Source organism: Schistocerca nitens, chromosome 4 (assembly GCF_023898315.1).
Source record: "Schistocerca nitens isolate TAMUIC-IGC-003100 chromosome 4, iqSchNite1.1, whole genome shotgun sequence".
Classification (NCBI taxonomy): Eukaryota; Metazoa; Arthropoda; class Insecta; order Orthoptera; family Acrididae; genus Schistocerca; species Schistocerca nitens.
Window position 1 is genome coordinate 276,912,036 of NC_064617.1, and position 11,165 is coordinate 276,923,200.

Consider the following 11,165-nt stretch of genomic DNA (forward strand, 5'->3'; position numbering starts at 1 on the left):
CAATGTGCTCAAAACAATTGTTTCTTCAGCAGGAAATGCGATCCCTCGCTCTTCAGGGTGCCCCCAGTGTAAAACAGTCCCTTGGTGGTCGCCGGAAGTCGCTGAAGCAATTACGGAGCATCGGTGAGCTCTACAGCGGCACACTTCCCTGGATCACCTCATAGCCTTTGAATGGCTCACCCTTGAACGGCTCCGTGCCCGCATTTGCCAACTCTTATCAAACAATGGAAGCAGGAGTGTTGGAAGTGATATGTCTCGACCATTGGGTGCCATATGTCACCTTCCCAAGTCTGGGCAAAGATCAAACGTCTTCTCAGGTACCAGACCCCAACAGCTGTTCCCGATGTTACCATAAATGGCGTGTTATCTACCTACGTAAACGTGATTGCCGAGCAGTTTGCTCGAGCCTCTCATTTACATAGTGGGAGCTCCTCAGCGCCCTTGCACATTGTCCCGACACAGTTCCTGGACCTAATCAGATCCACAGCCACGTGATTAAACATCTGTCATCTGACTAAAAGCGACATCTCCTCATTTTCAACAGGATCTGGTGCAATAGTGTCCTTCCATCGCAATGGTGGGAGAGCACCACCATTCTGGTGCTCAAACCCAGTAAAAACCCACTTGATGTGGACAGCTATCGGCCCATCAGCCTCACCAATGTTCTTTGTAAGCTTCTGGAGTGAATGGTGTGTCGGTGGTTGGGTTGTGTCCTGGAGTCATGTGGCTTACTGGCTCCATGTCTGGGCGGCTTCTGCCAGGGTTGCTCTACCACTGATAAGATCTTGTGTCCCTAGAGTCTGCCATCCAAACAGCCTTCTCCAGATGCCAACATCTGGTTGCCGTCTTTTTTGACTTACGTAAAGCATACGACATGACCTGGCGACATCATATCCTTGCCACATTGTGTGAGTGGGGTCTCCGGGGGCCTGCTCCCGATTTTTATCCAAAACTTCCTGTCGCTCCATACTTTCCATGTCCAAGTTGGTGCCTCCCATAGTTCCATCCATATCCAGGAGAATGGAGTCCCACGGGGCTCTGTATTGTGTGTGTGTGTGTCTATTTTCAGTGGCCATTAACAGTCTAGCAGCAGCTGTAATGCCCACGGTCTCACCTCCTCTGTATGCAGACGACTTCGGCATTTCGTACTGCTGCTCCAGTACTGGTGTTGCTGAGCGGCACCTACAGGGAGCCGTCTAAAAGGCACAGTCATGGGCTCTAGCCCATGGCTTCGTTTTCAGCCGCAAAGTCGTGTGTCATGCACTTCTGTCGGTGTCGTACCATTCATTCGGACTGAGAACTTTTACTTTCAAGAGCATCCACTCACTGTAGTGGAGACATATCGATTCTTAGGTCTGCTATTCGACGCTCGATTGATGTGGCTTCTTCATCTTCGTCAGCTTAAGCGGTAGTGCTGGCAGCACCTCAATGATCTATTGCCTGAGCAACACCAGTTGGGGTGCAGATCGCTCTACGCTGCTGCAGCTCTACAGAGCCCTTGTCCAATCACAAATTGACTGTGGGAGTGTGGTTTATGGTTCGGCAGCACCCTCAGCGTTGTATTTACTCGGCTCTGTGCTCCACTGCAGGGTTCGACTAGTGACAGGAGTTAAGGACAAGTCCGGTGACCAGCCTACTGGTGGAGGCTTGGGTACCTCCATTGCAGATCAGACGTGCGCAACTGCTCACCAGTGATGCTGCACACATTTGTAGTTCTCCTGAGCATCCGAATTACTGTCTCCTTTTCCTGCCTGTGGCGGTCCATCTCCCGCATCAGCGGCCCAGGTCTGGGCTAACGATTGCTATTCCCATGCAGTCCCTTCTGTCTGAACTGGAGTCCTTCCCTTTACCACCTCCATGGTGTACGCATTCGGCCGCAGCTTCGTCTTGACCTTTTGCATGGCCCTAAGGACTCTGTTAACCCCGCCACTCTCCGCTGTCACTTCCTCTAGATTCTTGACATGGTCTACACCGATGGCTGATGGTCACATAGGCTTTGAGTTTTTTCGTGGAGGACATATTGAACAGCACTCCTCGGCAGATGGCTGCAGTGTTTTCACTGCAGAGCTGGCGGCCATATCTCATGCTCTTGAGCATATCCACTCATGCGCTTGTGCGTCATTTCTCCTGTGTACTAATTCGTTGAGCAGTCTACAAGCTATCAACCAGTGCTACCCTCGCCATCCTCTGGTAGCTAACATCCAGGAGTCCATGTATGCCCTGAACGGTTCCGTCGTTCAGTGGTGTTTGTGTGGACCCCAGGACACGTCAGAATCACAAACTTGCCGACAGGCTGGCCAAACAGGCGATGCAGAAACCGCTTCTGGAGATGGGCATCTCCGAAGCTGACCTATGTTCTGTCTTCGCTGTAGGGTTTTCAGGCTTTGGGAGATGGAATGGTATAACAGGATGCACAACAAGCTGTGTCATTAAGGAGATGACAAATCTGTGGAATTCTTGCATGCCGCCCTCTTGCAGGGAAACGCCGCTCTTCGGTGGACTTTTAACTTTACCAGCTTCCTACCTTCGGTGTTGGGTGATGCCTCAGCAGCAGCTTTAGTGTTACATTTCATATGTGAGTGTGGGTTTTATACTTCTATGTAGGTTTTAGCACATGTCCTTTGTCCCTCTGTGTCCTCCACCCTAGTGCTTTTTGGGTGGATGTTTTAATGTGTTGCAGAGTGACTGTTTTTTCCTTTTTATTCTCGTGTTGGCCAGCCACTGTAATCTGCTTTCTAGTTTAACTCTCTTCTGTTTCTAGCATGTCTCTGTTGTATTCTTGTCCTCTTTTGTTCCTTTTAGTGTTTGTTGCCTTTCCTTCGTACTCGTGGTTTTTCCTTTCTTTCCAGTTTGTGTTATATGTCTCATCCATTTTATACTCTCACTTGTGGCCCTTCAGGCTAATTGTAACCTACCAATTACACTATGTATAAATGTTTCGTTCAGAAACAATCTCTCTCTCTCTCTCTCTCTCTCTCTCTCTCTCTCTCTGTGTGTGTGTGTGTGTGTGTGTGTGTGTGTGTGTGTAAGCGAAGAAGAGTGATTATAGTTAGTTAGGCAGTCCTCTATTTTAATGCTTTTCAGACTCTTTAATGTTGAATTTAGTTGATGGTAATGAGAGAGAGAGAGAGAGAGAGAGAGAGAGAGAGAGAGAGAGAGAACCCAGAGGGGGAAAATGTGAAAATTGTCTTATGAAAAGGTCAAATTATGCTTTCAGGGACAGAGGACGTGACCGCCCAAAGCCATACTGAGGTGCTGCATGAAACTACAGATAATACAGTTCATATAAGTTACTTCAATTGTGTGTGTCTGTGTAACAATGTTCATTTTTTATTAAATATCACTGAGTTGCTATTCAACTCTTTTACTGTCTTTCAGAGAAAATTAAGTTGTTGACTCTTAATTTTTTGACATTTGTATTGATGTAGGGAACCTGTTTCTGTATCCCCTGAGAAAGGATGTCTATGGATGAAATAAATGTGTGATATGTCTTTATTTCTGTCTCATTACTCTCCTCCCTCCCCTATTTTCCTATAAATAAAATTATGCACTTATGTATATCCTTACTTGTGAGACTTGACTGATACAGCATAACAAAAATCATAAAGGATTTGCAGGATTACAGTATAACCCAACCCCCACTTTCACATTCCCGGAACTAATGTTTTCCTGCAGTTTGACATTTTTTATTGTTCCTGTCAAATTTCTTATGTTTACAATGTTAATTAGTACCCACACTTACGTTAACATATCAGTAATTTTTCTGCAATTAACATTGTATGAAACAATTTTCACGGGAAAAATACTGGTTTGATTGACCAAAAATGACTCACACTGTTTTTGCCTTCAAGTAGTGTTTACAAAAGTTACGCGATTAACGTTCTTGGCACCAGGGTGCTGTACCCAGCAGATTTGAATCGGTAAAAGTCTGAGCAAATCACGATTCATATACTGCCGCTGCCAACCACTACTACTCGTTGTGGTTGGTGGGAGTAACTGTTTTGATAGAAGCCAGAACAAAGTGCGACTTCTGAGGAACATTTATTTGTTTAGAGTCGATATCAACTTCGTCTTACAGTACTGTGTGTTACAATAAGTAGTATCTTTACATTATTGTAGCCACATTGTTTCGGGATTAACTTCACCCTCTGGTAATGGTCATATACAGAGAATGTGCACTTCCCACAATCTGTAGCTTGATAATACGTAGTAGTTTCCTTCAAGGTTTGTATAAGCATGATACGTAGTGTCGTTTGTTAGCCAAGGTTGGCACCATTGGCAATGCTGATAAACCTGTTGCTAAAACTGCAGTGAGACAATTCAAATCGATACAGCTACTCTCGACAACTGCCAAGAGTTTGTGTGTACTGTGTAGCATGTTCGTAACCTTTTGTCAAGTGGTTGAAGTGTGTTTTTAGTTGTTTCTTGCACATTGTTGTTTTCTGTCGCAGTTGTAAGATAGGAAATGCAGATATTGCCAAACGAAACGGGAAAACCTTTTCTGTGGGGAAAAAATGGAAAAATTCTGAAAAAGTTGAAGCTCACTGTGGAACACGCATTGCATTAGCACAGAGTATAAGAATACCCTTGTCCGTGTTGAACACTATCTTGAAAAGGAGAGACTATTTTGGAAACTGCAAATAACAGTGGGCCAATTTCCTAAAAAAAAAAAAAGACAGTTACTCAAAATATACGGGCTAGAAGAGATTATGAAGAACTTGTTTCAGGCAGCATTTGCGTCAAACATTCCAGTAAATAGTGATGTTAAGCAAAAAGGCACTGAAAGTCATCGATGTGCTTGAGATCGAGGACTTAACTGAGTTAAGAAGCGGTACGATGTAGTGTATAAAACTGTATGTGGCAAAGAAAACAGTTAGAATATAGTGTCAGAAAATTCTCTTGTAATGGATTGTTGCCCTGCACATCCCAGAAACATAAATTTACATAACGTTCAATTAGTTTTCTGCCACGAAACTGCACAAGCAAATTATAGCCTTTGGATTTGGGTATTATCTATGCCTCCAGGCCATACTACAGGAAGGCGATTGTGCAGAAGGCATTAACTTTGATGGAGGCTGGGAAAGACCCAGCCTCCTTTTGCGTTATATTGTGAAGGCATGGACAGAAGTTACAGTGGCCACCATCACCAATTGCTTCTGAAAAGCGGGATTGATTGAATCAGACGAAGGAAATAGATCTGACACACCAGGCCTGAGGGTTAATGACGATTGTGAAAAACTGCTTGGATCATTGTGGGAAAATCTGCAGCTGCAGCAACAGGTTTACGATTTCGTACACATTGACGACAATGTCACTGTGGAAAGTGTTTCTGTTGATGATATGATCAACTTTCACACACAAGAAAACACTGAAAGTTGTAGTGATGACAGTGAGGTTCCCTCAATTACAGTTGTAAATGCACCAGTGAAAACAATTGGCATAATCTGTATCACTTCAGGCAGGGGTGTTACCTTCATAGTCTCGGATGTAATTGAATTTAGCATATGGTAAAATTCAGGACTAAATAAGAAACATGTATTTTTTTGTGTACTCCTAAAAAATTCTTGCCCTGAGACACAGGCCTCCAAAGATGACACTGCAAACACCATTTTGAAGATGCAAAGTTCAGAATTTTTTTTTTAATTCTGGATCTCTATAATAGTTCTAGATGTTTTGTTTTTTCTTTTTTTTTAATTTGAAAGATAATTGCTTTATGATTACAGTGGTATCCTCTGTTTGGACATATCAGTTCTTTTACTGTAGCCTTTTGAATTTTTTATAATTTCCAGAAATTTTTTTTATAAAATGCAAATCCAGAAAAGTTACATTTTTCTGTTGATTAGTATCATGTAGTACTATATTATCTGTGAAGGAGAGCTTCCACTTTTTAAGGTAGACAGGTTTTATTTTTAAAAATATTTTTTAAACTTTCAAGGTAATCTACGTCTTCACTGAAGTTGTTTCTTACTAATTTCTTTGCTACAGTGTTTATTTCTATTGTCTGTGCTGCAGTTATTTCTTATCACTTTCTGTGCTGCAGTTATTTCTTATCACTTTCTGTGTTGCAGTTATTTCTTTTCACTTTCATGTTCTTGTTGTTGTTGTTGTTGTGGTCTTCAGTCCTGAGACTGGTTTGATGCAGCTCTCCATGCTACTCTATCCTGTGCAAGCTTCTTCTTCTCCCAGTACCTACTGCTACCTACATCCTTCTGAATCTGCTTAGTGTATTGATCTCTTGGTCTCCCTCTACGATTTTTACCCTCCACGCTGCCCTCCAATGCTAAATTTGTGATCCCTTGATGCCTCAAAACATGTCCTACCAACCGATCCCTTCTTCTAGTCAGGTTGTGCCACAAACTTCTCTTCTCCCCAATCCTATTCAATGCCTCCTCATTAGTTACGTGATCTACCCACCTTATCTTCAGCATTCTTCTGTAGCACCACATTTCGAAAGCTTCTATTCTCTTCTTGTCCAAACTGGTTATTGTCCATGTTTCACATCCATACATGGCTACACTCCATACAAATACTTTCAGAAACGACTTCCTGACACTTAAATCTATACTCGATGTTAACAAATTTCTCTTCTTCAGAAACGATTTCCTTGCCATTGCCAGTCTACATTTTATACCCTCTCTACTTCGACCATCATCAGTTATTTTACTCCCTAAATAGCAAAAGTCCTTTACTACTTTAAGTGTCTCATTTCCTAATCTAATCCCCTCAGCATCACCCGATTTAATTTGACTACATTCCATTATCCTCGTTTTGCTTTTGTTGATGTTCATCTTATATCCTCCTTTCAAGACACTGTCCATTCCGTTCAACTGCTCTTCAAAGTCTTTTGCTGTCTCTGACAGAATTACAATGTCATCGGCGAACCTCAAAGTTTTTACTTCTTCTCCATGAATTTTAATACCTACTCCGAATTTTTCTTTTGTTTACTGCTTGCTCAATATACAGATTGAATAACATCGGGGAGAGGCTACAACCCTGTCTCACTCCTTTTCCAACCACTGCTTCCCTTTCATGCCCCTCGACTCTTATAACTGCCATCTGGTTTCTGTACAAATTGTAAATAGCCTTTCGCTCCCTGTATTTTACCCCTGCCACCTTCAGAATTTGAAAGAGAGTATTCCAGTTAACGTTGTCAAAAGCTTTCTCTAAGTCTACAAATATTAGAAACGTAGGTTTGCGTTTTCTTAATCTTTCTTCTAAGATAAGTCGTAAGGTTAGTATTGCCTCACGTGTTCCAACATTTCTACGGAATCCAAACTGATCTTCCCCGAGGTCCGCTTCTACCAGTTTTTCCATTCGTCTGTAAAGAATTCGCGTTAGCATTTTGCAGCTGTGACTTATTCAACTGATAGTTCGGTAATTTTCACATCTGTCAACACCTGCTTTCTTTGGGATTGGAATTATTATATTCTTCTTGAAGTCTGAGGCTATTTCGCCTGTCTCATACATCTTGCTCACCAGATGGTAGAGTTTTGTCATGACTGGCTCTCCCATGGCCATCATTAGTTCTAATGGAATGTTGTCTACTCCCGGGGCCTTGTTTCGACTCAGGTCTTTCATTGCTGCACATATTTCTTAAACTTTGTTGTAGTTTCTTGTCAGTTTCTTTGCCGTGGTTGTTTGTTGCAGGTTTCTGCATTGTAATTGCTCAGTGCTAGTTTGTTTACTGAACTGGCTTTTAAGAAATCTGAGACCACCCAGTGAGTTCTGTGTTTTCGTGAGGAATTTACCAGATGATACAGTTGCAGTATGTATTGTGAAACTGTTTCAAATGCCTTCAGACTGGAGCCACAAGAGAGGGAAGTGTGGTGACTATTTGCATATCCATAAAAGAGTGATATATAAGCCAAACAAAAAACAGACTTTGTTCAGGTTGGGAATAAGTGTTCTCATTTGAAGACTTTCAAGGTGAAGAGGTTTTCAGTGACAACTTTTTGTGTTCTAAATGTTTTGGCAGAATAACAACAGTGATAGTTTCTGAACAAGATGAAGCCTCCCATGGTGCTGATTTTGCATCAGTAGAGGAAGAATTAAATACCCTGAATCAGTCAGCTATAGAGGTATGTGTTAGTCCTATTAAGAATCTGTGGTCAGTGGAGTCTAGTCATAAGCTCTTTGCATCAAGAAAGTGCAGAGAAATTACTAAAGCTGTGGGATGAATGCACTACAGCAAAACTGACAACACTCTTCAAAGTAGAAATTTCATCTTCAGAAGAAAATTAACCAAAGCACTCTTACCAGGATTTTTTTACAAATATCAATTCAACTGTTGAATATTGTGCATCCTACAGTGAAAAGGTGCAAGTTTTAACTATTATTCCTTTGAATGTAGGAGCTGCGGATAATTGGTTATCAAAGTATTTGTAATGTGGGAATTACAAATTAGCTAAACTGTGGGGAGGGGGGGGGTGAAAGGAGGAGGAAGATGCAGTAGCATCATTAGATGTCTTATTTTAGTGGTATTTTCAGCTGACAAGATAAATTTTCACTCTGAAAAAATGCTAACCAAACATAAAATTAGTTATTAAAACAAATCTATAAATTGGAATTTTGGCATATTAAGACTATTTTGTAAGATAAAATGTGTTCTAAAGTAAAATAACCAATCTAAGACAGCTTAACGCAATATATTATGCAGAAAATATTGTAAAATAACACAGGTTGGACAAAAATTTGGTAACACCACATGAAATGTGTGCTGGAACATAAATGCAAATGCTAGCCAAGCCCAAAGATTGTGCCATTGTATTTCACCACAAGTGGCACCTATGCAATATTCTCAATATACAGCAAGTGGTCAGAAAAGTGATCTGTGTAGCTTAGTGCATTATGTCGAAGATAGTGAATTCAAACATGGGAAGATTGGGTACGCATGTAGTGGGTGCTTCCATAACCAAGGGAACTGAAGTGCTAGGTGTTTAAAGAGGCACCATATTGAAGATTTATACTACATATAGGGAAAGTCTAAGTAACAACATGGACAAAAGTGTGTAGAGTGATCATGACACAATCATGGGACAGGATTGTGATGAGACATAAAGAGAACAACAGCTGCACAAATCACTGCAGAACTGAATGTTGCAGTTACAAATCCTGTCAACACAAAAACAACAAAAAGAGAGCTGCGTTAACAGGCAGGAATTCCAAAACCACTCATCAATGATGCAAATGCCCATTACAAGACAACATGATGCTGAAGCCATAAGACCTGAGCTGCATGGTAATGGGAGTCATTTGATATTCATGTTCCACACTGTTTCCAATTACTAGCCAAATTTATGTCCGAAGGGTGAAATGGAGGAGGGGAGGGGAGTCAGAGATAATTCAGGCAGCCATAATATCGTGATATTCCATGGGCCCCATGGTCACTCTGCAACGTCGCATTACTACCGAGGATCATGTAACTATTTTGACTGATCAGATCCATCCTATAGTATGTTTTTGCACCAATGGTGATGCCATGTTTCAAGACGACAGAGCCTCTCTTCACACAGCTTGCATCATTCAAGACCAGTTTTGTCAACATGAAATGAATTGTTGGATCTCCCATGGTCAAGACAGCCGCCAGAACTCGATATTATTGAAACTTAGTGATCTACTTTGGAGAGAAGGATGCATGCTGACTATCCACCTCCACCATTGTGCCACTATTTTGCAAGAAGAATGGTATGACATTCCCTTGAAAACTGTATAGGACCTGTATTTATCCATCCAGGGACAACTGGAAACTGTTTTGAATGCCAGTGAGTTTCTTACACCGTATTAAGGATGGTAATATGTGGTGTTCCCGTATTTTTGTCTATCCTCTGCAAATCGTAACAAAGTGCATAGTAACTTAAGACCGTGAACTTAGTCTGAGAAACTGTAAATATGAGAGTCGCGTTGCCATGTGGTCTTTTTGGTCATCGTCGTCATCATCGTTCTTGTCATGTCATTGACTCTATTATGACTTTGGGCTAATGTGGTGTAAATTTATAATTTGTTGCGTTGCAGATTAAGTTTGACTGCTACAGACATACCCGCTGCATCTCGTGTTGAATGCAGCTTTGTCATCACCCTATACCTGTGCTAAGAGACCGCACTTTAGCCACTACCTTTGTACTGTTTTGCTGCAGGATCCGACTTAACTGTGCTGCATATTCGTGGAGCATTGGGCGTGACAATTTTGTGTGCTACTGCTTTTCACCACCCGTGATACATTATAAATACACTTACCCCAACAACTTAAATTTTTCTTTTTAAAACTCCTCTAGAAGTGACCCACTATATAGCCAAACGCACAGGTATGTCGATATTGTGACATATTAAGAATTACATCATTCTGGGAGTTTTACTTACGATGTTCGAAGCTTATGTCAAAAGCGACGTGTCATTTCAGATTAATCTCGCTAACTTGGTGTTCCTTCAGAATTACTCTACGTCCTACACATACTCATAACTATAATAACTCAAGTAAAGAATGAATTTATCAGTGATACCACTCAGATATATTGAGGGTCGTTGGTACCCACAGTAATACTTTTTTGCTCCATGTTCGTTGATTCCATTCGCAGATTTTCATAAGTGGTTGAATGGATACCGCTAACGAAGTACTCAACATCAGATTTTAAGAAAACTGTTTGGTGATAAAATTTATTTCACATCTTACACTGTTATCTACACCCGATAAAGGACTCCTTTGTTTTTGTCTTAGTTGCTGTGCTGCATCCAATTAAACAAAGCATTGCACAGAACTTAAAATTTTTACAGAGGTAAAAAAACATTGCATAGACATTGCGTATGTTTGCTTTAGGACACTGATTGCTGTGTATGAAATGTAGGTAACATTGAAATTGTATTTAAAGTTGAGAGCAGAGTGATATATATATATATTACTATTCTCTAGATACTGGTTTTATATCTATAGTAGGGCTGCGTCCATTGTTGTGTCCATGCGCAACATGAATTGTGTGGTCATAACCACATTCACATTCTGTAAACAGTTCAAGATATTGAAACGAGATTTTTCACAGATGAAAGCATGCAAAGAGATGTGTAGATTGCTATATAACTAATACTCAAAACTTTTATCTATTGAAATATAGATGGATCCAATTTTTTTCAATGGAATGATATACTTTTGGTAACAGCATTTAGTATCTGGTCAA

General features: G+C 41.0%; 1 protein-coding gene across 1 annotated transcript in view; it reads left to right on the forward strand.

Annotated features, from left to right (window-relative positions):
* LOC126253069 (RNA-binding protein cabeza-like) overlaps nt 1-3,495 on the forward strand; it is a 75,652-nt gene extending 72,157 nt beyond the window's left edge. Inside the window, exon 11 of the mRNA XM_049954159.1 lies at nt 3,218-3,495. Coding sequence (XP_049810116.1) covers nt 3,218-3,251 — 34 coding nt within the window. The 3' untranslated portion in view covers nt 3,252-3,495. The remainder of the gene's footprint in view (nt 1-3,217) is intronic.
* The last annotated feature ends 7,670 nt before the right edge of the window (nt 3,496-11,165 follow it).